This window comes from Heptranchias perlo, chromosome 6, assembly GCF_035084215.1.
Source record: "Heptranchias perlo isolate sHepPer1 chromosome 6, sHepPer1.hap1, whole genome shotgun sequence".
NCBI lineage: Eukaryota > Metazoa > Chordata > Chondrichthyes > Hexanchiformes > Hexanchidae > Heptranchias > Heptranchias perlo.
The window spans coordinates 100,108,391-100,133,825 of record NC_090330.1 but is presented as its reverse complement, the minus strand read 5'-3'; the positions used below and the strand labels follow the sequence as shown (position 1 = coordinate 100,133,825).

The window sequence follows — 25,435 nt, the reverse complement described above, 5'->3', positions numbered from 1 at the left end:
CTGTGAGCAGTTCTGGGCACCGCACCTTTGGAAGGACATATTGGCCTTGGAGGGAGTGCATCGTAGGTTTACTAGAATGATACTCGGACTTCAAGGATTAAGTTACGAGGAGAGATTACACAAATTGGGGTTGTATTCTCTGGAGTTTCGAAGGTTAAGGGGTGATCTGATCGAAGTTTAAAAGATATTAAGGGGAACGGATAGGATGGATAGAGAGAAACTATTTCCGCTGGTTGGGGATTTTAGGAGTAGGGGGCACAGTCTGAAAATTAGAGCCAGACCTTTCAGGAGCGAGATTAGAAAACATTTCTACACACAAAGGGTGGTGGAAGTTTGGAACTCTCTTCCGCAAATGGCAATTGATACTAGCTCAATTGCTAAATTTAAATGTGAGATAGATAGCTTTTTGGCAACCAAAGCTTTTAAGGGCCATGGGCCAAAGGCAGGTATATGGAGCTAGATCACAGATCAGCCGTGATCTTATCAAATGGCGGAGCAGGCACGAGGGGCCGAATGGCCTACTCCTGTTCCTATGTTCCTAAAGGCTACTACCCTGTGCATATCAACTAATGCTTTCAATTGAAGGAAGATGATGTAGTGGATAAAACATGGCATCATTTGCTCCTGAAGCAAGAAAAATTCAATCTGAAAACAGATTTGTTGGGCTTGTGAACACATGCCAGACAAGATAGGATAGGTCCACCTTTAATAGATTCAGCTCACTGTCAGCATTAAAGGAAGGGGCAATGGTAGAACTGTTTTGAGTGAAACAAATTCTCAAGAAGCCTCAAGTTTCAAATGTTCTAACATTTGCTTAGAACCAAACTGAAGTCCTAAGTAGGAACAAACCAAGGAACAAAAGGTCAAACTGTTAAATTACTTTTTGCAAATCATCTCACCAGAAGGCATTCCTCCAATGCTGTCAGGTGGTCAGTGGTGGTCCCTATGCCAGATCTAACCCACAATGAGGTCAGTGCCAAGGGAGTGGAGTTTATGGCTGGAGTCAAAAACAATGGCATAGATCATCTTGATATTCAGTTGGAGTAATTTTTTACTCATCCACTCATGAATCAAATTAAGCCAGACCAAAGGACACAAATTAAAACTAGCATCAAGTATAGTTGAACTGCTGAAGAAATAAATTTGAACCAAAATGAGAAAAGATTACTCAAAATATTTGACATGCTCCTCCAAGTAATTTGTTACATTCAAAGCCATTTAAAATGATGGATTCTCAGCTAGGTGAGTTAGAGTACTCGAAGAATGAGCTCCCATGATCAAATGGCCTTTTCTCATCCTTAACTTTCTCAATGCTTGGCTGTAAGCATAATATAGCAACCTTGAATCCACCACAATAATAGTTAATGCCACCATAACTAGGAAATGGAGATAACAATGTACCTATATCCCAGATCTGCAACTGGGACGAGGGTGGGGCAATCCCACGTGACCACCCTACTGAGGTTGATGGGAGGGAGAGAGAAAGTAACACAATTCTCTAATATCAAGAGAAATCCAGCTTCAACAAACTTCAGCCATGACTACCTTGCAGCTTATGAATTGGTCAAACTGAGTCCTTGAGTTTCAGATTAAATAGTTTTCACAGTTCAAATAGCTGTGCAGTGATGGAAAACAGAAAAAATGGATGTCATGCAAGGCAGCCACAGGGAAGGATTTATGATATGATGAAAATTTCGAAACTCAGTGCTGACATCAACTCATGGCCAAGGCAGGATCTACTGGAGTTGGTCCGATTGGGTTAGCCTGCAGTGATACAATTAAAGACTGCATTGATTAAAAAAACTGTAGATTTAAGCTACAAATAAAATTTGAGACACTTGGTAAAGAACTCAAAAGTATCTTATCTCCATATGTTAGAGCTGTAGATCAGCATAAAATAAAGAATCCACGAACAACAACTGCCAACTTGTTCTGGTGTGGGAGATAAGTGACGGGTCTGATTCTGATAAAGACAGAAAAAAGACTCAACGGTACAGCTCAGAGCAAAACAGTGGAGTAGGGGAATTTAACAGCACAAGTCAAGTTGTTACCAGGGAAGTGTTCACAGGTCTTCCTCGTGAGGTCCCCGTATCATTTATGTGTGGAGGCTGATTAGATAAGGAATGCAGTTAGATAAACTAACTGCTATTAGAGACAACAGGGACCAAAAACTTCACTTCTAATGTTTAACACATCAATAACAAAGTGCAGAGTCAGGTTTACTGAGCACTTTCCGTTACATAACCAGGAGTGTTTTCTCCAGAGGAACAAGCTCAGAATAGCTTTAATTTAAAATTTTCAGAAAAAAAATAAATTGTGGAGGTATACAACTTTAACATTCATAAGCTGCAAATAATGCAACCAAAATACAAGAAAAATATATGCGGTATGGCTGTATGATTACTACCAATTACCTAGAATCTTGTTCACACAATCTCTCAAGTTTGGAAGTGAACAATAAAAAAGCATCAAGATCTGGAAAATAAAATGTTGCCACTAGGATTTCAGTAAAGTATTAACTATGTGTAAAATTTTTATACAATGGTACTTCAAACTGTGAAAAACACCCCACAGTACAATTATCTTTCTAAATGTATATTATGTCTGGGAGTGCATATCAATACTAAGTATCGGTCGTTACCTGTCACTTTAGGGCCGGGAACAACTTGGTGATGATTTATTTAAAAGCATCACACAATATTAAAACCCAAGTGCAATTAAAGCTGAAGTACAATCTTCATAAAGCATATTAGTGCCAATACATTAAAGAAGCCTGGTGACAACATTATAGTTAACTGTGCTTTCAATCCTTGAGTATTTAGTTCAGGAGAAAAGGAGTTGCTTGACCCAGAACTCAATGCAAAATTGTGCCCAAGTTGGTCAAATGAGTGAGTAACATGAGATCAAGGGTCAGTCTGTACATTTTCAATAAATTCTGATGAAACCCTCTGATTTGTTTTTAAAATTGGAGAAATTAAAATGAAATTTTCTAAGCAGAGTTCAGGTTCAAAAAGAAATGTCACACATTTAATCCTTTTCAGTCAAAAGAAAAAGCATGTACACATCAAATTTTTTTTTTTGACAAGGAGTGATCTGATCTTCCCTCTGCACAATTCAGCAGAGATTAAATGTTAATGAGATTTTTATACCACACAAAAGGAGGCAACTTACAGGAGTATTCTCATCACAAAATAACTACTTGTGTCACAACTGCTTCCCTAATTCCATTATAAACCAGGTCAAATGGCTTTAGTAATTCAATTATATCAATTGTCTTTCGGTACATGAACCAACAAAGCTCAATTTAAATTTAGTCTCAAAACAGAATCTGCAAAGGGAAACAAGATAGACAACTGATTATGCTTATTAGTGAGGCCTTGAAACTACAAGTCAGCCAATTGTGGAACTTGAGGGGCGTTAAATTGCACATCTCACCATTATCCATAACATGGAGTGTGCATGAAAAGGCAGATAGATGGTCACTGCATAGGTGGTTAATGCAACACAAAGTTTCCACTTACATCGAGATTTTTTTTGACTGGAAAGGGTTAATAGCAACTGTCAAGACAATCAGCTAACAAGTTTCTTTCAACTCAAGAAAGAATACAGGAAGCATAAATGCAATACAGTAAGTTGTATAATGTACAGCAACCTGTAAGCAGAGTAATATTTTAGGACATAACTTATTCCCCCTTTCTTCAATACAACAATCTCCATTCTTCAAAACGGAATTGCACAATTTCAGAACAAAACAATGACAAAGTACAAAAATCTGAATAAAAGCAAGAGGCATTCTTTCTTGTACAAAGTAAAGCAACTAAGCAATGTTTCCATTCTACCCTAGCCAATCTTAAACCAGAGAGCTTCATTTTCTCCTTGGGTTACTCAACATTAAGACATAAAAAGCAGAATCAGTTCTGTACAGTTGTCCACATTAGACAGAGACTCAGCTGACAGAAGAATATGACTGGCAGGATAAGCTGTAGTCCTCCAGCCAGTAAGGAAGGCTGACCAAGTACCTTTATGCTTGTCCCGTTTATGCTTTAGCTTTGCTGGAAGGGGTCTTAGCCTGGCTATGGCCTGTTCTCGATGATTCAAATAAATGGGACCAGGAAATACAATGGGGCCTGAGGAGAAATAACTTGCACATGCATAGGAAAGCTCACAAATGAAATAACTGTCAAAATTAAAAGCAAAAAATAGTTTGTCTATAATATAAAAAGAAAAATGGCATCTACTGTATTTGAGGCACCATGAGTAAAAGGCTACATTGAAGGTAATATGGTGTAGAAAATTAAGGAAAAATCAAGGAACAGTAAAGTGGTAACATGTCAAATTATAAACATGACAAATTTCAAACAAATTCTAGTGTTCTTTGTATAATCAATGACAGTGCAAAACAAAATCTCAATAAATTCACAATTACAAATTGTGTACACTAGGGTCCAAACAGTCACCTTGCTAAAGTGGTAATTAAGATGTTATTTTTCATATTACTATTTGTTAAAATGCACACTGCAAAAATGCCTGAGAAAATTTGTTGAACTTACAGAAAATGTAATTTTGTACATCTTGTTTAGCACAAAACAGCAGCTAAAATGTGTCATATATTGTAGTTACAGATTCTCCAGTAGGTTTTATGGTAGAATATAGAACACAATTAATTAAGCACATTATATACAAACGCTTAATCAGATCAGGGCACAGTTATAGAAAATGAAGATTGTACTACAGCCATTAGTAGTTTTAAATCAATCATTCAGGATGACATTTCAAATTTAGCTTTTTATATTGTGCATGATTATGAGGGATTAAATGTTCAGCAATCTGCCATTCAGAATATTTAAAATGTGTAAAGATGATCTTTTACTTGTGTCTGAAAAACACGAGAAGGATGTCAATTGTCACTCAAGCCTTTATAGAAAGCATACCTCTCACTTCTTCCAGCCTGTGCCTTCTGCTCAACCGTTGCCTCTTTTCTTCTTGTCTTAGTTGAATATGTTCTTCTATATTAACTCCTGGTGGGACTGGTCCTGCTGAAGAAATCACAATTATTTAAAGAAAACAAAACCAAATGTGTGTACTGGAAATATATTCCATTTAAATATTCTCAATTTCTTTTAAACTTGTAGCAATAAAGGCACATACAAATCCCCCAAAACCCTATTTATGAGCGTCTATTTTAACAGCTAAATTTGAATTTATAGTAACCATTTCATTCATTTTATACAGAGCGTTGGGGGTTTTTACAGAAAGCTTTCTTCTGCATTCAAAAGCTAAATGATATTCTTCCATCCTGCAACAAACTTAATTTAATGCAATGTATTCTGTTATGTTATGTAGAGCTGCCAATAACTAAATACTGCATTACTGAGAGATATTTTATAAAATCAGCAAATACTTTGAGTTGAATGTCAAGAATTGAAGGTAGTCACCCACGACCAACTGAAATGTAGTTACTGGAGACCTACTCTTGCAAATAAGTACATGAAATGCTTCACCAAAAAAAGTTATCAAAGATTTTCACATTAATTAAAAGCGAAATGGGTGGTTATTTAAAAATGAAAATTATAAAAAGGATACAAGGAAAGGAAAGGGAAATGGAAGTAGAGTAGATAACACCAGTCAGAGAGCTAGAAATCCACAGGCATGGTGAGCAAAAGGGGCTCCTTCTGTGTTGTAATTTCTAGGATTCTATGAAATATATTTTGTTGCATCAATTAACATTATATCCCTCTACAACACAATGTCAAAAGATTTATAAAATGGAAGTAACTTCAGGTGAACTGTTAAGATCTAAATTGGTACTTATAAAACACTCAAATTAACCTGAAATTGCAGGGCAAACAAATTAAATCTCAAAATACATATTTTCCTTTTGGTGGAAATTTTAATTACACTGCAGGAATTCTACTAACACACATTGTTGGATCTTGTTTTGATACCATGCTAAGTGAAACTTCACAGAAATCAAATTATATTTTTAAAAACACTCACCTAAAAGAAGATCTAAAGGGATCATCTCTTTAACAGCATCAAGAATTCCTCGCTGCCTTGCCTCTTGACCATCCAGCTCTCGGGCGCAGGCCTTACAGCAACCACATACAGCACAACCAGACTCACCTGACCCACATCCACAAAGCCTAAAACAGACCATGATAAAAACATGTAATCGAAACAAATAAAGACTTCCCTGTACATATGTCCAGTGTTTATTATAATCCACTAATGCAGTTACCTTTTAACTTGGATTTTCAGACACCACAAACTAACCCAACAGATGCAGCACTGCCTTTACAAGTTATAACACAAGATTTCTAACGAACTGAAGATGAATCAGCAAAAAGATAATGCGGCAGCCAGTAACATGGAGAAACGTACAGCAGTGAAACCAGAGCCAACAAGTAATATTAGACTAAAATGCTGTAAAGGTTGATGCAATTGATTTAGACTTTTACATAATTGGAACTTGATCACATAAGTCAACCAAACAAAATATTTTTAAAGGGTTAGAATGAAAATAAAAATGAAAGCAGCAATATATAATAAACTGAGAAACTTCATATAAATTGAGGATGCATGTGAGACTCATAGGTGCATTCTGGTCAGAGCAAGAATTAAAATTGGATACACAGTCTTCCTCATAAGTTCACCTCTAATTAGGGCAGCTGAGAAAGAAAAAACACCTAGAGACATCGTCCTTTGCCATTTTGATCAGATGATCATCCTCCACTCTGCCTTGTGCACAATACCTCATTCTGAAACACACAGTTCTTTGAACAGAGTAGCAAAGATTCAGGCAATACAAAAACTCAAATCTAACAGCAAGATTCAGATTAATTTAATGCTGAACAACCATCATGAATCACAATTGATTACTTATTTGCCATTTACAGTAGTTTAAATTATACTTCAGAAATTCTGTTTAGAGAAAGAGAGCCTTGGGTCTCACTTTGATCAAAAGGCATGATGGATGAACTTTCCAAATGAATGATTGGGTAACTCCACTTACTGAGTCCCACTACTAAGGTGGACTTTATACCTGCTGAAAGCACCCATCATGAAGCTCTGAATCAGAGCACGGTGTTGAGCAGAAAGATATGAAAGTTTGACTTCAAATGCCAACCTGCATGACTTTGAGCCAGAGAAGGTGGGACCAAATTAATCTTGTTTATATCCTCACAATTATGGTTCTTGTTCAGACCCGTACTGATTTATTGCAATTGTTTCTTCATATTAACATCAGACTGCTCGCAGGTAAAGGAAGGTGACCAGAGCTGTACGGTTGCATCTACATCCAACCTTGTGAAGGAAGCAGAAACTACAGCAAGATGGGCTAGAAGCGAAGTGCATATTACATTGAAGGTTATCATCTTAATGAGCTGCTTGTGCACTCGATCTAGACTTTTTAGGATTATGGAAGTGTGTTGGTGACCAGGTTCAATGACACTAGTCTCATGAATTACCTTGATTCATTAACTATAAATGTAGCTGCTGCCATCAGCCCCAGGATATGCACTACAGTGTTCAAGTATGGAGAACTTGATCTGAAAACCCAAGGTACAGTTCCACTATCAACAGCACACCTCAAGAACGCTAACGATAGTGAAAGTACAACTTGAGGGTCAGAGAAATGGTTTAATAACGCAATGTTCTGTGATAACTGCCATTCTTCTCAATTTACAATAAACTCTAAACTCAAGTCTCAGAAATTGTTGTATAAATGCAGGTGCTACATTCTGGAATGAATCTTTAATCAGCCATTCATCTGTAAAGAAACAGATGCCTAGGTATCCAGAGATTGAAGAATGCTACTTCAACCAGGATGTCCTGGCAACAAATGAGTTCACTTTATTCACATAATCTTCTGGTGCCCCAGGGCATATGCCAGCAACTGTGAAGAGCTGCCAGCTACCTGTTCTGCATTCAGATTTTTTTTTGCTGTGGAAGGGAAGGGCAGCAGATACATAGCCCACTCAATTATGGGGCAACTGCCAAATTTGCATGGAAGTCAGAGCATAATGAGCCTTGGTTTCAGTTTGCATGCAGGCTCCCAACCTCCGCTGCACGACTTGCATGCATTTGGGTGCATCGGGTTCAGATCTTTGCACCCAGTAATACAGGAAACGTGTACATTGGGTGCCTGGCATTGCATGATGAAAACCAAAATCTCACTTGTCAAAAAAAAATCAAATTTGACCTGCACTTCAGAAGCCATGACCTCAATTAACAGCTGGTGAGTGAAGGAGTTGAAGTCATGTCCAGCTTTTAAACTTCATTTGCGCTTTATGAAGCCCTTTAGGTTGGTCTCCATTTAAGAAAGGTAATTCTGGAGTTTAATTTGGATGGCCATAGAGAACTCAAATTCTTAGCCATGCACATCTGCACAGCAAGGAACATCCAGCTGATGTCTTGGCCTCCAGATCAAAAGTGATCCTGGTGGACTGTTACAACAATCTGGGTTGTATTCAGCTTTGGCTACTGACAACTGCCACAGCAGCACTGATCTGACAGGCTTCATTATGTAGAAAGTTCTGAGTCCAGTACAAAGATATCCTCACTTACAAGGTGCTTTGAGAATTGCTTATTATGACTTTTTTTTTTTGGAAAATTTTCTGCACTTGTTTTCATACACAAACAGCCACACATTCTGCTACAGGCTGTGTAAGCAAATGGTTAAGAAAACTCAATGCCTGGCTGGCTTATAGGCTGTAGTTAATAAGAGTGTCAAAAAACATTTTTTGGTGTAAAAAATTAGACAAGGAAGACGTTGCCAACAATGAGAAGCTGGTTCAGAATACAGCAGATTGGGGGAACATCACTGGCAAAAAAAAACAGAAGTTATTTTTAAAGAAACAGAATTTCTATGTGGTTTGCTTTCCTGCTCTTTCTTTACTTCCCCTTGCAAAATACAAGGCCATGAATCAAATTTGATGTGGCATTTGAATGAGGAAGAATTACAATCTCAAGTGCAGAAAGAATTCCAGAAGTTTCCACTCTTGACAATGTCAACTGGCAAACCAGGTTTCTCCCAATTCTCTGTTAGCACGGTTATTCCATACCTATATAAAAAAATAAGACCTCCACGGGAATAACAAAGATGCTGCAAGATTAGCATTTTTATGGTGGTTGATTAAATAAAACGAATTTGACAGTTTTGAAAAGCAGCTTCTGACAGGCACAAAATGGATAATTTTGCTTCAAGCAGGTGTGTAATTAAATTGATTGGACTACAGATCAAGTTTTGATGAAAGGTCATCGACCTGAAATGTTAACTCTTTGTCTCTCTACACCGATGCTGCTTGACCTGCTGAGTGTTTCCAGCATTTTCTGTTATTTTTCATTTGCAGCATCCGCAGCATTTTGTTTTTGTTACAGATTAAGTTTACTAGCTCTTCAGTATATTGATCAGTTATTCATTTCACTGTTTCTAATACACCACAGTAGTGTAATACATACACCACTGGCTCAATATGAAACATTGTGAACCTACCCTCCAGGGACTCTGTCTGGCCGCCCACTACTGACACAACTGGCTCCATAGCCAGTACAGTCTCCACACACAGTGCAGACCATGCACTGGTCCAGCTTCCATTTGTGCATTCCAGGGGGGCACATTATAGATTTCTCATCCTTTTCATCCAGCTCCTCTTCTAAGTCCTCATCCATTGCTGTTGCCATGTTTTCCACATTGAAACCTGCTCAAAAATAAACACGAGTCACTTCATTCAAAATATTTCTGCCTAAGTCACTCTTACCATTTATTTAACAACCATTTATTCTAATTAAAACTGCTCACGCCATTAAGTGATTGTACAGAATTATTACGTTGAACTGCCTTTGGATTTTTCCTATGTGTCAAAGTGCAAAATATCCACAGATGCCATCTTATCCCCCAGGAACATCTTCTAGTGAGTTAGCTTTCAACAGGTCATGCACCTTATGAAACTGCAATGCTGGGAGACAAGTGCAAGCATTACTCATGAATGTTATATCACTGGATATTTGAGAGTCTCAATGCCTCTCCCATGCCAAGTATTAAAAGATGTGGAAATATGCTCTAACCTTTACAGCACAACATCCAATGGGGAAGGAGGGCATTTGTTGTTACTATCTTCATATTTGGCACAACAACATGGTAAACGTAACAAGTTTGACTGAGTTTAATCCAAGACCTAATGCTCATCAAAAAAGTTAACAATGAACCACTAATTGATTGTCTCACGCAGAATGGCCATATGGATAGATGGCATCGAAAATTAAAATGTTCTGACTCAAACAGCATGAAGAAAGATTTGCCCTTAACCTAACCTGCACTATACCAGATGTCAAAACTGATGCTGGGTGCAAGCGGGAAAATGTTCCAATCTGACAGAAGTGCTGAAGAAACACCTTTGGTAGTACTTTCAGTTTTAAGAACCAGAGTCATAAATACATTTTTTTTAAAAAAAGTATCTACCACCTTGGAAGAAATAACTTCAATTTAGAGATACATTTTCTTATGTCACTGACCAGCTTCACTTTCACTCAAAACCATGCCGACAATAGCATCCAAGCAGCATCATTCACTTACTCACTCCAAAGACAAGCTTTAAACCAGTTGAGGTCCAATCTGGAGGCAACCAACTTGTGAAAGAATTCGTAATGCCCAAGAATGCAGCATCCAAATCAGAATTAACTTTTCCCATCTTTGGTACCTGCATCCAGGCCAATCCAAAGCACCATCATCCATGAAAATCAATGGAGCTGCCCTAGCACATACCAGTCATCCCAGTCTAGATCATTGGCAAGGCTATAGGTGGAGCCAAGAGTGGATCTCCATGGTAGGATGCTAATTAAATCAAAGTTCTCTCTTACTTTAAAAATAATGCAACATCTTTACCACTGTCTTCAACCCAACACATTAACCTATCTTTCCTCTTTTCAAATGCTGACAGATCTTTGTATTTCCAGCATTTTCTGTTTCTAAAATCACTTACAATACAATGTATTTTTTACATGGTAACAGACTTTACAAAGTTCCTGGCAAGAATACGAGTTTGCTCAAAGGAAACGGATTATACATTTTGGTAAAAAAAATATATTATGGAGTGTTCCTGACACAAAATATGCACCTGACAAAAAGTGAAAGTATGAGCTGCTCCTGAATGACACTGCTTACCTTTTCCCCCTTGACAGAGTGCACCAGTCTCCCGTCCACATTGTCCCTTGTTGTTCACACCAAATGTCCAAACTTCTCCATTTTTAGTCAATACACAGGCATGAGCTTTACCCATGGCTACTTGTGTCACGAAGTGACCTTTCAACTCAGTCACAAGACCTATTTATAGATTTATATTAAAAAAAATGTTTAAGAACATATGCTTAACATGGATCACTGATGAACAAGTTGTTGGCAGAAAGACAAAATACAAAACACTTATGTATTGACCATTTCAGATTACTAACCTGAGCTGTCACAGTAAACAGCATCTTTTCCAAACATGTACAATTCTCCCTCCTTTGTTGTGATAGCACTGCTTCCATTGTTGCATGCTGTATACACCGCTGTTTTACTTTCCATTTTAATCATTTTCTTTGGCTTATAAGGTTTTGGTTGGCGCCTGCTTTTAGCTGCAATGGAGTAGAAAATCTAAGTCAATAGCTGTACATTTCAATTGTAGTATACATAGGTTAATCGTTATGCTTATTTGAAAAGTAAGATAATCCCAGGAGATAATTACCAATAGACACTTGTGGAAGCTCCTCTAGGGCTTGGATTATGCTTTGCACTCAGTTTATTTTTAAATCTTAAATGTTCAGGCCTTCTCTATGGAGGACAATTGTATGAAAATGATAAAGGGCCATCAGGTGAAATGGCAGTACTTTTGTTTATGCAGCGTACCAAGCTGGAAGCATATTCTCCCATGGTTAGGCAGTTGCAAGCCAGTGGCAACCCCCCCACCAAAGAAATGAATAGGGCTGCATCACAATACAGGTATTAGCACCCCATCACTGGAGGGTGAGCTCCTCCAAATGGTGTGTACACAGAGTGAGACATTTTAAAAACTTAGTTTTAAAAGTGGTACATATATTTTGTTTCCTATTCCCCATCCCCTCAGGGCATCAGGGAGTAATTTGAACAGACATTCCTTCTTCTCCAATACAGTAATGCAGATAAATCAAAAAAATCTAAACACCTGGGACAGAGCCACTAGACTAATGACTTAGAAACTAGGATAATTATTTTTCTATTTTTACTGATCCTCGACCAGTAAGATTTTGTGATACCTGTATTCACTTAAACATGAGCTACCAGGATGTTGTGCTGAAAAGCAACTACATTTCTATGTTGTATACATTTTTCTATTAAGTCATTTGTTTTCATTGTCCATAGCTCTGGATATGAAACATGTCAAAATCTATACCATATCTTTTTTTTAATCCCACGGAGAGTCAGCTTTGAAGGATGGGAGTGCATTAAAAGGATACTTTGGAACTCTTCATAAAGTATTCACTCATTTCCATCAATTCCAATAGCACTAGTCATTTCCCTGTTTGTTATCATTCATGTCTGACTATCACTACAATTTTATCTCCCTCCTATTAGAAAAATTAGTGCCCTGAAATGGTTGTGCAGTTTTATACACTCATGACTAATTCATATCAGCAGATTGACATATACAAACATTCTTAATTAAATATGCCCATTTCCAAGCTTGTACCTGATTCACCATCCTCTCCTTTACTAGCCAACCCCGCGAAGAAAACACTTCCATCTTCAGCTACCATTAAGGCATGAGAACCATCATGGCCCACAGAGAACTGTACAATCTTTGGTGATTTTGTGATGGGTAGTTCAACCCATTTCCCTGCAGTAGGACCTCCTTGTTTGATTCCAAGGCTCTGATATTTGCCAGTATAATACATCTAGGGATTAAAAAATGAAAATATACTTTTAAAAAATAAGTATACAATTCAAATTTCCATAGTCTATCACTTTTCAAGCACAATAGCAACATCAATCATGATTTACCTACAATCCTATACAACTGTTTAAAATCACAGCTAAAAATGTAATAGGGATGGAAGATGCTCATTTTTGTCTCAAAAAAAAGTTCCAAAATGTGTACCACATATATTGGAATTAGCTGAGTCTAAGCGTATTTTTGCAGGCTGGCTTTTACCGGAAAAAAGCACAAATTTTATTTTACTGCGATGATCAGTTTTACAGCATTCTATGTTAAGTTTACTGTCATCCACACAAGTCCACATCATGTTACTCAGCTAGTACTATGTTAATTATTAACTACTTGTGATCAACATCCTAGAAAGAATAAATTTCAACTTCAATTATGCCAATACCTGCACTTGTCGACTAAACTCTTGGCCAAAGTCAGTAAACCACAAGTTAGACATCTAACCAATCTGAAACATTGGGGTCAATTTTAGGATGGCCGAGCGAGTGCGTTCATGGCGGGGGGGGTTCCCGAAAACTGGGGAATCCCGGAGCCTGGCTCCAACCCGCCCACTTCCGGCTTCCCCAATGACACGAATCGGTGCGCGCACAGCCCCCACACGCGGGACTCCGACTGGCAATTAAAGCCAGCGGGATGACAGTTTAAATAGTTAGGGAGGTACTTGAGGTGACACACCTCATTGGGAAGAGATTTTAGCAGGGATGTGATTTTGGACTCTCCTCAGCGTGTTTCCCATGCTGTGGGAAACACCCCCTGATATTGCAGACGTGTTTCAGTCAGCAGCCATTGGGAGATGCAGAGGATTCCTTGACAGTTGGGGGGAAAACCTCATTCATTGCAGCAGGGCACTCTGTCACCTCAGACAAAGTTTTCCCTGCCACACCGTTGTCTCCACACTCAAAATTATTACATCATACCCTAAACTCCACTGTCCAAACACATTTACCTACTTTGCAGACCCCCTCACACCATCAGGATGGGGTTGGGGGGTTCCATAGCTGCATTCATCACTCCATTGGAGGACGAGCAACATCACCAGCCTCGCCAGGCATGCCATCCACCTCCGCCACGTGGAGCTGCACAACACAGTGCTGCGCAACAGGCACCTGCACAAAGTAGTCGTACAACTACACATACACCCACCTCATGAAAGGGCCTTATTGCACAAGCCAGTCAAGAATGGCCAAGACGTGGCAGTAGTGTTGACAATATAATATGTAAAGTGAGTTGATCAGAAATCAAATACAAGTAAAAACCATGACAAACCCTCAAACACCCCTGTGCATTCTCTTCCTGCTCATGACACTTTGCCTTACGCTTCCTACTACACATACGTGATGCATGCCCTGTGGCTGCAGCACAGGTAGCGGCAGGTTGGGCGAGGCTGACCGTGAAAGAGATGCATGAGAGGGTGAGTATGAGACAGAGCCATGAGATTGTATGAGGATTGGGTTGAGTGGTAGTGGTGGGATGAGTACTGGGGAGGTGAGGAAGTGCAGGTAAGATGAGGGTGAGCTTTGAGTGGGTGTGAGGAGTGATGTGATAAGAGTAATGTTGGCAGTGCAGAAGGAGATGTGGGGTGGGGGCGGTGATGTGGCAGACGGAGTGTAGGGGAATGAGTAAGAGTACTCACTTCAGCTGACCTGGTTAGGTCACTGAAGCGCTTCCTGCACTGTATGCAGGTGCATGATATGTTGGTGGCGCTGGTGACCTCCTCTGCCACCTCGAGCCAGGCCTTCATGGTGGCAGAGGCAGGCCACGTCCTCCCATCCGCCGGGTGGAAGATCTCCCTCCTCCTCCTCCCATCCAATAATGCCTGGAGTGAGGCATCATTAAACCTGGGAGCAATCTTCCCCCTGGGCTGCTCCATGCTGTAATTTTGCCTATTGTCTGCAGCCTCAGTCAGTGGAGGACTGCCCCTTTAAATAGGGCTCCTCCAGCTGACAGCATATGATGTGGGTGTGCAGTCTGCCCGCTGCGCAGCTTTCCAGCGCAAAACCCGGAAGCCAAGGTAAGTGGCTTCAATTTACTTACGATCGCGTGCCAAACCCAAGCGCCCAGTTGACCCCCCGCTGCCAACCCGCCTCCCTCCTAATATCAGGCCCATTGTGTCCCTTTCGGCACAGAGGGCAGCAATATAAAGCAGAAATTATAAAATCTATCCCTTCAGTTGTCGACAGCTTTTAGAAAATGAACATCACAGCAGGCCCGATGACTTACGTTTTCAGCTCACACTGTTACACTATTCCAGTAATAAAGCTACTCCAATGTTAGTGCAGCTTTATGATAGTATTAACCCTACATTACAAATAATTTTAACCCTACATCAATAAAATAATTTTAATTGAAAATTTAAAAATAGGAAACACCAGTTCTGCACATTCCACTTGCACCCCCATCTCCCCATTTTCTCTTTTGTATTAGTTTTAAATTTTACTTCTTCTCCCCCCAACCTAACTTATACTTTCTTTTCCAATCCTAAAAAAAAAATCTATTCATTTGCCTTGTTTCTTCTTCTTTCTGGCTGCCAATGGGAGTTTTGGAGATGGGAGCAACATTTATAAAAATGGGTTTTCATGAACCTAAAAGTCTTTGACTGGTCTTTTGATTACTTAAAAATGACCATTAGTCATTGAAGTCAGCTCACACAGCTATTGTGAAATGACAAACTTTTGAAAGGTATTAGTGTCCCATTGTTTCCCCCCATTTCAATGACCCCCCTTTATTCGTTTGTAGGCAGAACCTGAACAAATGAGGTGCATCATAATCTTTTCAAACATTTCACAAAACAGCATAAAACATTAAATTTAAAAAGGCTGAAAAAAGCTACAATCTGAACAAAATTCAAACAGATGGGCACAACAATGGATTCTTTTGTCTTTACATTCTATACCTACTATGTTTTCTTTAAACAAATTAAATACCAGACCAAAAAATGACTCAATCCATAAAGTGAACCATAATTGACAAAACACAAATCATTTTGAACTCATTAATTACTTCATACAAAGCACAGAAACAGGGCCAATCATTCTCTTAAGCCTTTACTATATATTATATGCCATAATAAAAATGTTACTATTCGTAATGGCTGCACAGTAGATTACTAAAACTCTACACAGTGGTGGAATAAGTAAAGTTTGTGCCTTAAATTAGCAATGCAGAAATCATCGCAGGCAGATACCAGGCAAGGGGAAAGAAAAATCAACTTGCGACCCATGCACATTCTATGTTGGCTGGCTGTAGCAAAATATCAAAATGGAGTAGGCTTCTGTCCATCACAGATGACACATGAGTGAATGAATAAAAGCCTAAAAATTACTGTTGGTTACATAAGACGAATGTGTTCACATGATTTCCTTTGCCCATTACTTTCGCGGAGGCATTAATGAATTTAAAATAAATGGATTAACACCACGTCCAAATAGCAGACAAAAGAATGTCATACGAACACATTAACCATTCATTAATTGACATTTCTAGGCTTTACTTTTACTTTTTAAAAAAAAAGGGTCAAGAAACAGAACTATTTCGACACATACCTTTCCATTAGCAGTTTTCATTAGTGCAAACTCTCTGCCAGCTCCTACAACAGCTGACTCCTCATCAAATCCTGTACCTGATGAAAATGAATGAACTTCAGTATATTCTTATAAAGCAAAGATTAATATTTTTACATTCATACACTTAATAAATGCTGGCAATTTTTCAGGCATTGACAGCATAACACTTAAGTTTTGTTAGCACAAGGAGTTACCATGAAATTTGTGATGCTGTGTATTGAAACATGAATTAACGCCTGTGTTCAAATAGCAAAGGATATTCAAATAAAAACACATTAACCATTCAATAACATTGCCAATAGAAATTTCTAGGTGGTTTTTTTTCAAAAAATAAAGGTCGACAAAAAAAGCTATTTCTCATGCCTTTCCATTAACAGTTTATCTATGGGAAAATCATGTTTAAAAATGCCAACCATCAAAACCTGTTACACATGTAGGTGGTGCTGTGATGTGGGGGCTTTCAGTGTTAAATGTCACGTAATGTTAGCTGCTAAAACAGTAGCTGATAGTACACTGAGAATTAATGGCTAAAAAAAACAGGCCGAGTCACCATGCAGTTGCAAGTTACAGCATCATCTATAGGCATAATGGCACTGTAAGCAAATGTAGACACTTTTTTTTTGCAATGCATTTTCACATTAAGATAGCATGACATAGGACTTTTCAATAGAATGGAATGTTGCAGCCCACTCAGCAATCTTAATAGATATTTAAATGCTAAATTTAATCCTTTGTTTCCTGATTAATTTTGTCCACCCATTTTTTCTCACCTAGTCCTAAAGTCATTAATTCCTTGCTCGAGAGTTTTAGGGGTGGTAGTCACCATCCATACCTTGCCCAACTGGCTACTTTCATGCTAGAGACTTTGTAGTCAGGAGAGACTTAGACCACGTGGGCTATCAGAATCAGATTCTGGCTTTATCCAAAGTTCATGCAGATTCTTCCAACAACCATTACTAACCAAAAGGTGGAAGTTAAGGCTGAGTTTTCCATCCTCACTCCAGGGCTGCGGAGACTATCGATAGCACCTCAATTGCTACCCATTCAACAATAACTTGTATTTATAGTGTCTTTAACATAGAAAATTGTCCCAAGGCACTTCACAGAAGTGCAATCAGACAACAAATGGATGCCGAGCCAAAAGTGAAGATATTAGGAGGTGTAATTAAAAACTTGGTCAAAGAAGTGGACATCAAGGAAAGCCTTAAAGGAGGAGAGGGAGGGGAAGCAGTGGAGAGGAGTAGGGAGGGAATTCCACAGCTTAGGGCCTAGATGGCTGAAGGCATGGCCGTGAATGGTGGGGCGATGCGAGTGGGGGATGCACAAGAAGCTCGAGTCTAAGGGATTCATACTAATTCCCCTTCCCATCCAGTTTTCTCTATTCTCACCTGAAGCCACTAACTCCCTTTCTGAAGTCTGATTTCTTAGGCATCAATTCCATTCCAGTACCTTGATAATATAATCATTATTCATTTGTGTACCTTCATAGTGTGTACCATCAGGCTATTTGCAGAGGATGGCACAGATGTACCTAATTCTGTACTCATCTGATGTACACAAATTCAAAGTTGCAGCAGGGATCACTGGACAGCAATCAATCCTGATGATTTATTTTTCACCCCCCCCCCACCTCACATCACTAACCCAGGGTCACTGTGAAAATTGCAGTGTCACTAACAATACCCCAGCTGAGATCTTAGCACAGACTGGATGTTCCAGCAACAGCTCCTTATCTCTCTGCAACTCTCAGCAGTTGCCGAGCCCCAGATATATAGTCTCAAGGCAATGACTTCTAGCCCCACGTCTCAGTCATCAGCTTTATGAATATCTGCATTCAGTTCAGTGGAAGGATCTACAGAGACAAAGGGCAGTATGTGTCATACTAACCATCATCATGATGTTCTGGACATCCAAACTCAATGATGAATACCAGGTTTACTTATTACTAACTGTGCAGTCTGATAGTGCATCACACCCCACTGACACACAGGAGAGAGTTTACCCCCCAAACGTCTTTCATCCAAGCACTTGATCTGCATTGAGCATTGGGGAAGGAATAGAGGAGAGGGCAAGATACTTATGCAAAGTGAAGAAAGCAAAAAACTAGAGAGAATCGACCTCAAACATTAAATTAAATTGTTTAATGACACGTAAAGCAATCAAGAAATCACGAATCCTTACTAATAATGTGCAAGTCTTTCTCGAGATCAAACAAGGAGAGGCCACAAGCATGTAGACACTTCCTGGCTAGCTTCAGCTGCAGCTCCTGTTGAAGTACAGGCTCAGTGCTTGTTGCGTATATTCGAACTACAAAACCATCCTACAAGAGAGGGGAAAAAATATTGCTGATTACCTCCTGTGAACTTCACAGGCAATAATGCAAGCATCCAATTACAACTGGACAGTACTGACACCATAAAATTGTTTGAAAAGTTCACTGTTACAAATAATATACTTGCATCTTTTGATGCTGTAATTTGATTGATGTATTCTCCATCTGTGAAAAGGATGTTCTGTCCTTCAGCCTGGCAACCTGAAGAGAGAAATTAATTTGTGATTTATGGATTATTTTCGTCAGCACAAAACATTTTAGAATGCTTTGGAATTTAAGTTATGTATACACAAGCCCCTTGCTGCAATGATTTTAAAGAAACAGTTTAACTTTGAGTTATCCTTTGGTCCAGGGGTATGATTTGAGATTCCTAGATCCTGGAGTTATTGTCCGATGCAGTATTTGTATCTGCAAAGCCCATACACTGAACGGATCAATTCTATTTACATTTCACTGCTAACCAAGAAAATTTACACTCTAAGCTCTGCTTCCACTCAGCTTGGAAACTGAGATATACACACTGGTTTTCCAAAATTGTCTTAAAGGAAATAGTCATTTTAAAAATGTTACAATGTCAAATCGACAAGGAGAGGTTTTGATAGAGTAGAGAGAGAAACTGCTTCCACTGGTATGAGGGTCGGTAACCAGAGGACACAGATTTAAGGTGACTGGCAAAAGAACAAGAGGGGAGATGAAGAGAATTTTTTTTTATGAACACGAGTTTGTGTGGTCTGGAATGCACTGCCTGAAAGGGTGATGGAAGCAGATTCAACAATAACTTTCAAAAGGGAATTGGATATATACTTAAAAAGGAAAAATATGCAGGGCTATAGGGAAAGAGCAGGGGAGTGGGACTAATTGGGTAGCTCTTTCAAAAAAACTGCACAGGCACGATGAGCTGACTGGCCTCCTTCTGTGCTGTATGGTGCTATGAAGAAGCGTGGAACAGCTTGCATGAAAATTACCCACGAGGATCCCTCTTTGGTCACCTGGTCAGAAAATCAAACATCCGAGAGAATTATTTGAATGCAGAATTAAACCATTTTTTTTTGGGGGGGGGGGGGGGGGGCGGGAGGGGAAGGAGAAAGCAAGGGGAAAAGATATACCAGGCAGATTGAAAAAGCTTTCATAAATTTAACCAAGTGTCTCATTTTTGACAGTAGTTGCCCATAGTCTATTACAGAACATCCCAATGGATTACTTTTCAGTAAGCAGAAGTTCACTGTAAGATGTTAGCAAATTCCTAGCCTTCTACATAAAACCTATTCATCTGTGGAAGACCCTCCTTTACAAATTGCAATGCTAATGCTTTTGCAACTATAATTCCAAACTCCTATTCCCCCTCCCCCCAACCCCCACAAGCAGTTTTACAATCTAGATTACTATCAATTTATTACATACCTGGAAGATTAACTGTGCTTTCTTGTTCCAATGTTTCTGGGTTTATGGACATGGCTGTCATATTATGGTTATTTAAATCTCTATACAGTAAAGAACCCTGTTCAAATGGATACAGAAAGGAACAGTTACATCTTGGGATGTTTCATCTATTAGTCTAAAATGTCTCATTTCAGTAACTACAAAAAAAAACACAAGTTAACATTTCGAAGTAAACATTTCTCACACCAACGCAACCTCAGATTATACACTACATAACTATTTACCAACTAAAGCTCTGAGTAGACATTTTGCTGTAGTGGCTGCATATTATCACTTTATAGCTTTAAACATAGAATCTTTTAGCACAAGATAATACATCTTCTTGAGGATCTCTTCCATCATCTAAGTTTTCATGACTTAAAAGCAGAGATCCAGAAACAGTTCTATACTACAAACTATGAACTTCAAAGTACACATGTAAAATGCAACGTACACTCCAATTTATCAGGTCCCAATTTATCCTATAAAGTGCAAATAAGCATGAAAAATATTCATGGAGAGTTTTTTTAAAAAAACAAAATAGTTTCCATTGTCATGCTTTCTCCCCTCAATAAGTAGAGAACAGGACAGTTACAGCCACAGGTTTCCTCCACTGTCACCATCAATAAAACACCATAACTGGTTGGCTGGCAGAACTATGCATCCTATGTAACAATGCAGGGTAGAAATATGTCTGGATTTTTCTTGATTATACAAATGAAACATAAGCAGATTATACTGAACTTTCTTTCTAAACGTTTAACTTACCTGTGCAAACCCCAGCCATGATTTTCTGTCCTTCCTGTTCCTTATGCGGGAAGTAGAGTTGTACACGTGGCCCTTTTAAAAACAAAATATCTCAGATACAGTAATCTTGTCTGCATTTATATAGAGTTAAAAAGTGCTAATGCACATTACATCAAACATCTGAAGGAGTGCATAAAGTAGGTCCACAGACTATTTTGTTTTTACATAATTTATAAAAACAAATTTTAAAAAAAAATTGACTAGCTGATCTTTCATGGCAATGCTCAAAAACTTCTCTTTCCTTCTCCTCTTCTGCGTATCGCCCACTCCTTACATTTGTCCCCTTTCTACCCATGGAGACCATGGGACTCAGACCTTAGCCACAGAAATGATCCAAGTCTTCCTGTCATATTTGCATGAGCTTGTCCAGGTCACATGTTCCTCCCCTTCTCCATTCCCCCCCCACCCCCCAAAACCTCAGCTCCATCGCAGCCCATCCCCGCCCCCTTTCTCTGGCAGGAGAGCGCGAGCACGAAGGCTGGAGAAATGTCAATAGTCAATAGGTTTACAGCATAATACACTACGTACAAAGGAAATCTTTTCCTTTTTTGATTAAGTCAATTTTATTACACATATTGTTCAGGATTTACAACTAACCATGATTCCAACTAATTGTATAAGCAAACAAGTCAGGATCTTTATATAGGTATCACATGGACATCAATATTTTTACCTTCTTAAAAACTCTCAGAGTCATAGTCATAGAGTTATACAGCACGGAGAGAGGCCCTTCGACCCATCGTGTCCGCGCCGGCCATCAAGCCCTGTCTACTCTAATCCCATATTCCAGCATTTGGTCCGTAGCCTTGTATGCTATGGCATTTCAAGTGCTCATCCAAATGCTTCTTGAATGCTGTGAGGGTTCCTGCCTCCACAACCCTTTCAGGCAGTGAGTTCCAGACTCCAACCACCCTCTGGGTGAAAAAGTTCTTTCTCAAATCCCCTCTAAACCTCCCGCCTTTTACCTTGAATCTATGTCCCCTTGTTATCGAACCCTCAACGAAGGGAAAAAGCTCCTTAGTATCCATCCTATCTGTGCCCCTCATAATTTTGTACACCTCAATCATGTCCCCCCTCAGCCTCCTCTGCTCCAAGGAAAACAAACCCAATCTTCCCAGTCTCTCTTCATAGCTGAAGCGCTCCAGCCCTGGTAACATCCTGGTGAATCTCCTCTGCACCCTCTCCAAAGCGATCACATCCTTCCTGTAGTGTGGCGACCAGAACTGCACACAGTACTCCAGCTGTGGCCTAACCAGTGTTTTATACAGCTCCATCATAACCTCCTTGCTCTTATATTCTATGCCTCGGCTAATAAAGGCAAGTATCCCATATGCCTTCTTTACCACCTTATCTACCTGTTCCGCCGCCTTCAGGGATCTGTGAACTTGCACACCAAGATCCCTCTGACCCTCTGTCTTGCCTAGGGTCCTCCCATTCATTGTGTATTCCCTTGCCTTGTTAGTCCCTCCAAAGTGCATCACCTCGCACTTTTCCGGGTTAAATTCCATTTGCCACTGTTCCGCCCATCTGACCAACCCATCTATATCGTCCTGCAGACTGAGGCTATCCTCCTCGCTATTTACCACCCTACCAATTTTTGTATCATCAGCGAACTTACTGATCATACCTTTTACATTCATATCCAAGTCGTTAATGTAGACCACAAACAGCAAGGGACCCAGCACCGATCCCTGTGGTACCCCACTGGCCACAGGCTTCCAGTCACAAAAACAACCTTCGACCATCACCCTCTGCCTTCTGCCACTAAGCCAGTTTTGTATCCAAAGTGCCAAGGCACCCTGGATTCCATGGGCTCGTACCTTCTTGACCAGTCTCCTGTGGGGGACTTTATCGAAGGCCTTACTGAAATCCATGTATACCACATCCACTGCGTTACCCTCATCCACACGCCTAGTCACCCCCTCAAAAAATTCAATCAAATTAGTCAGACATGATCTTCCCTTGACAAAGCCATGTTGACTATCCCTGATTAATCCTTGCTTCTCCAAGTGGAGACTAATTTTGTCCTTCAGAATTTTTTCCAATAATTTTCCTACCACTGATGTTAGGCTCACTGGCCTGTAGTTCCCCGGTTTTTCCCTACTCCCCTTCTTGAATAATGGTACTACATTAGCGGTTCTCCAGTCCTCTGGCACATCCCCTGTGGCCAGAGAGGTTCTGAATATATGTGTTAGAGCCCCCGCAATCTCCTCCTTTGCCTCACACAGTAGCCTGGGATACATTTCGTCCGGGCCTGGGGATTTATCCATTTTTAGGCCTGCTAAAACCGCCAATACCTCCTCCCGCTCGATGTTAATATGTTTGAGTATATCACAGTCCCCCTGCCGTATTTCTATGTCTACATCGTCCTTCTCCATCGTGAAAACAGATGCAAAAAATTCATTTAGAACCCCTCCTACATCTGCCGGCTCCACACACAGATTGCCATTTTTGTCCCTAATGGGCCCTATTTTTTCCCTAGTCATCCTCTTACCCTTAATATACTTATAAAACATCTTAGGATTTTCCTTTATTTTGCTCGCCAGTGTTATTTCATGGCCCCTCCTTGATCTCCTAATTTCTTTTTTAAGTATCCCCCTGCACTTTTTGTACTCCTCTAGGGCTTCCTCCGTCTTTAGCCTTTTGTATCTGCCAAAAGCCCTCCTTTTTTTCCTAATCCATTCTCGTATATCCCCTGACATCCAAGGTTCCCTGGAGTTCTTGGAACCACCCTTGACCTTTACGGGAACATGTTGCCATTGTATGGTCTCAATCTCCCTTCTGAAAGACTCCCATTGCTCCGATGCGGATTTTCCTACAAGCAGCTGATCCCAGTCCATTTTGGCCAGATCCTGCCTTATCCTATTAAAATCGGCCTTCCCCCAATTTAGAACCTTTATTTCCGGCCCCTCCCTGTCCTTTTCCATGACCACCTTAAATCTCACCGAATTATGGTCACTGTCACCAAAGTGCTCACCTACTAGCACTTCTTCCACTTGGCCGGCCACATTCCCTAGAATTAGGTCCAGTACCGCCCCCTCTCTTGTAGGACTTTCCACATGCTGGCTCAAAAAGCTCTCCTGGATGCACGTTAAGAATTTTGTACCCTCTAAGCCTTTTACACTCTGAGTATCCCAGTTAATATTGGGGAAGTTGAAATCCCCCACTATTATTACCCTATTATTTGCACAATTTTCTGAGATTTGCCTACATATCTGTTCCTCTATCTCCCCCTGACTGTTTGGGGGCCTATAGTACACTCCCATCAAAGTGCTTGCCCCCTTTTTGTTTTTAAGCTCCACCCATATGGCCTCATTAGAGGAACCTGCTAATATATCATCCCTCCTTATGGCAGTAATTGATTAAATTCCTTGCACAGTTTAAATATGAAGGCATCTTTTTATGATCAGACTCAGTATATGTTTTAAGGCTAAAAGAAAATATTCAGAGGCATCTACTACTAAGTAGTCATTTTGTGACAGTTTTTGCTCAAATTGAATTTAATTACACCCATTTTTAAAATAACTGAATTATATGAGGTTAGTGAAAAAATATTCTTCCTAAACCCTTGCACTTTGCTAAATCTCTCCCCCTTTCAAAAGCTCTCATAACTCTCTCAGGCCACATCGTCTGACACCACTCCTAATTCCTGCTCGGTGTCAGTTCCCCCATCTCCCTCCTCTCCCCTTTATAAATCACCCAGAAAGTTTTCACTATGAAAAAGGTGCTATATAGGTCCAAGTGCTGAAGCCGTATTACTGAATGTAGCTCACTGCACCTGCTGCATAACCATTCATTAGCACTAAGCTACCTGCCTAGCAAGCAGACTTGCATTGGTTAATAAACCAGCTTCAGAATGCACAGATCCATGATGTCCCTTCATGAAATGCATCGATTTGAGGAAGCCAAGTCAAAGTATGAGTCAGCTGCTCTATGCCAGAATTTTGTTTCTGAATTCTTGCTGTAACCAGCATAAAGCATAGTGTAACAATGAGGAAAAATGTTTGATCTCCCTCAACCCTTCTTTCTCTCTCATTTTTACTACATTCTTTTCATTTTGTACATAAAAAGTTCCAGTTCCCTCAGCCACATCAGAGTGCAGCCTACAATATTGCACTGGAAGATCCAGCAATTCTTCTAAAATACAGTTTAAGCAGCCATATTTTTCGGACTCATTTAGTGTCCTGACGCACCACAGAGACTCTGTACCTCAATCTGCTAAGAATTAAATTACTTTCCCTTTAATTAATACAATAATCGAGGCAAATTTAAACTGTACAGGGCTGTCGAGCCTGTGAATAAACTCTGATCACAATGTAGATTTAAAAATAATTGTCCTGTGGTCACAGATAGAC

General features: G+C 39.7%; 1 protein-coding gene across 8 annotated transcripts in view; it reads right to left on the bottom strand.

Moving 5' to 3' along the window:
* Positions 1–25,435, bottom strand: part of mycbp2 (MYC binding protein 2) — a 153,229-nt gene that overhangs the window by 117,751 nt on the left and 10,043 nt on the right. For 6 of the 8 annotated variants that reach the window (XM_067986509.1, XM_067986511.1, XM_067986512.1 and 3 more), the window contains exons 4-15: positions 21,042–21,113; positions 20,256–20,352; positions 18,982–19,055; positions 18,704–18,842; positions 16,502–16,578; positions 12,705–12,909; positions 11,449–11,613; positions 11,162–11,320; positions 9,494–9,698; positions 5,998–6,143; positions 4,932–5,036; positions 4,020–4,127 (exon numbers count right to left, since the gene is read on the bottom strand). In XM_067986509.1, coding sequence (XP_067842610.1) covers positions 4,020–4,127; positions 4,932–5,036; positions 5,998–6,143; positions 9,494–9,698; positions 11,162–11,320; positions 11,449–11,613; positions 12,705–12,909; positions 16,502–16,578; positions 18,704–18,842; positions 18,982–19,055; positions 20,256–20,352; positions 21,042–21,113 — 1,552 coding nt within the window. The remainder of the gene's footprint in view (positions 1–4,019; positions 4,128–4,931; positions 5,037–5,997; positions 6,144–9,493; positions 9,699–11,161; positions 11,321–11,448; positions 11,614–12,704; positions 12,910–16,501; positions 16,579–18,703; positions 18,843–18,981; positions 19,056–20,255; positions 20,353–21,041; positions 21,114–25,435) is intronic. The other 2 variants (XM_067986510.1, XM_067986513.1) reach the window with 2 other exon arrangements.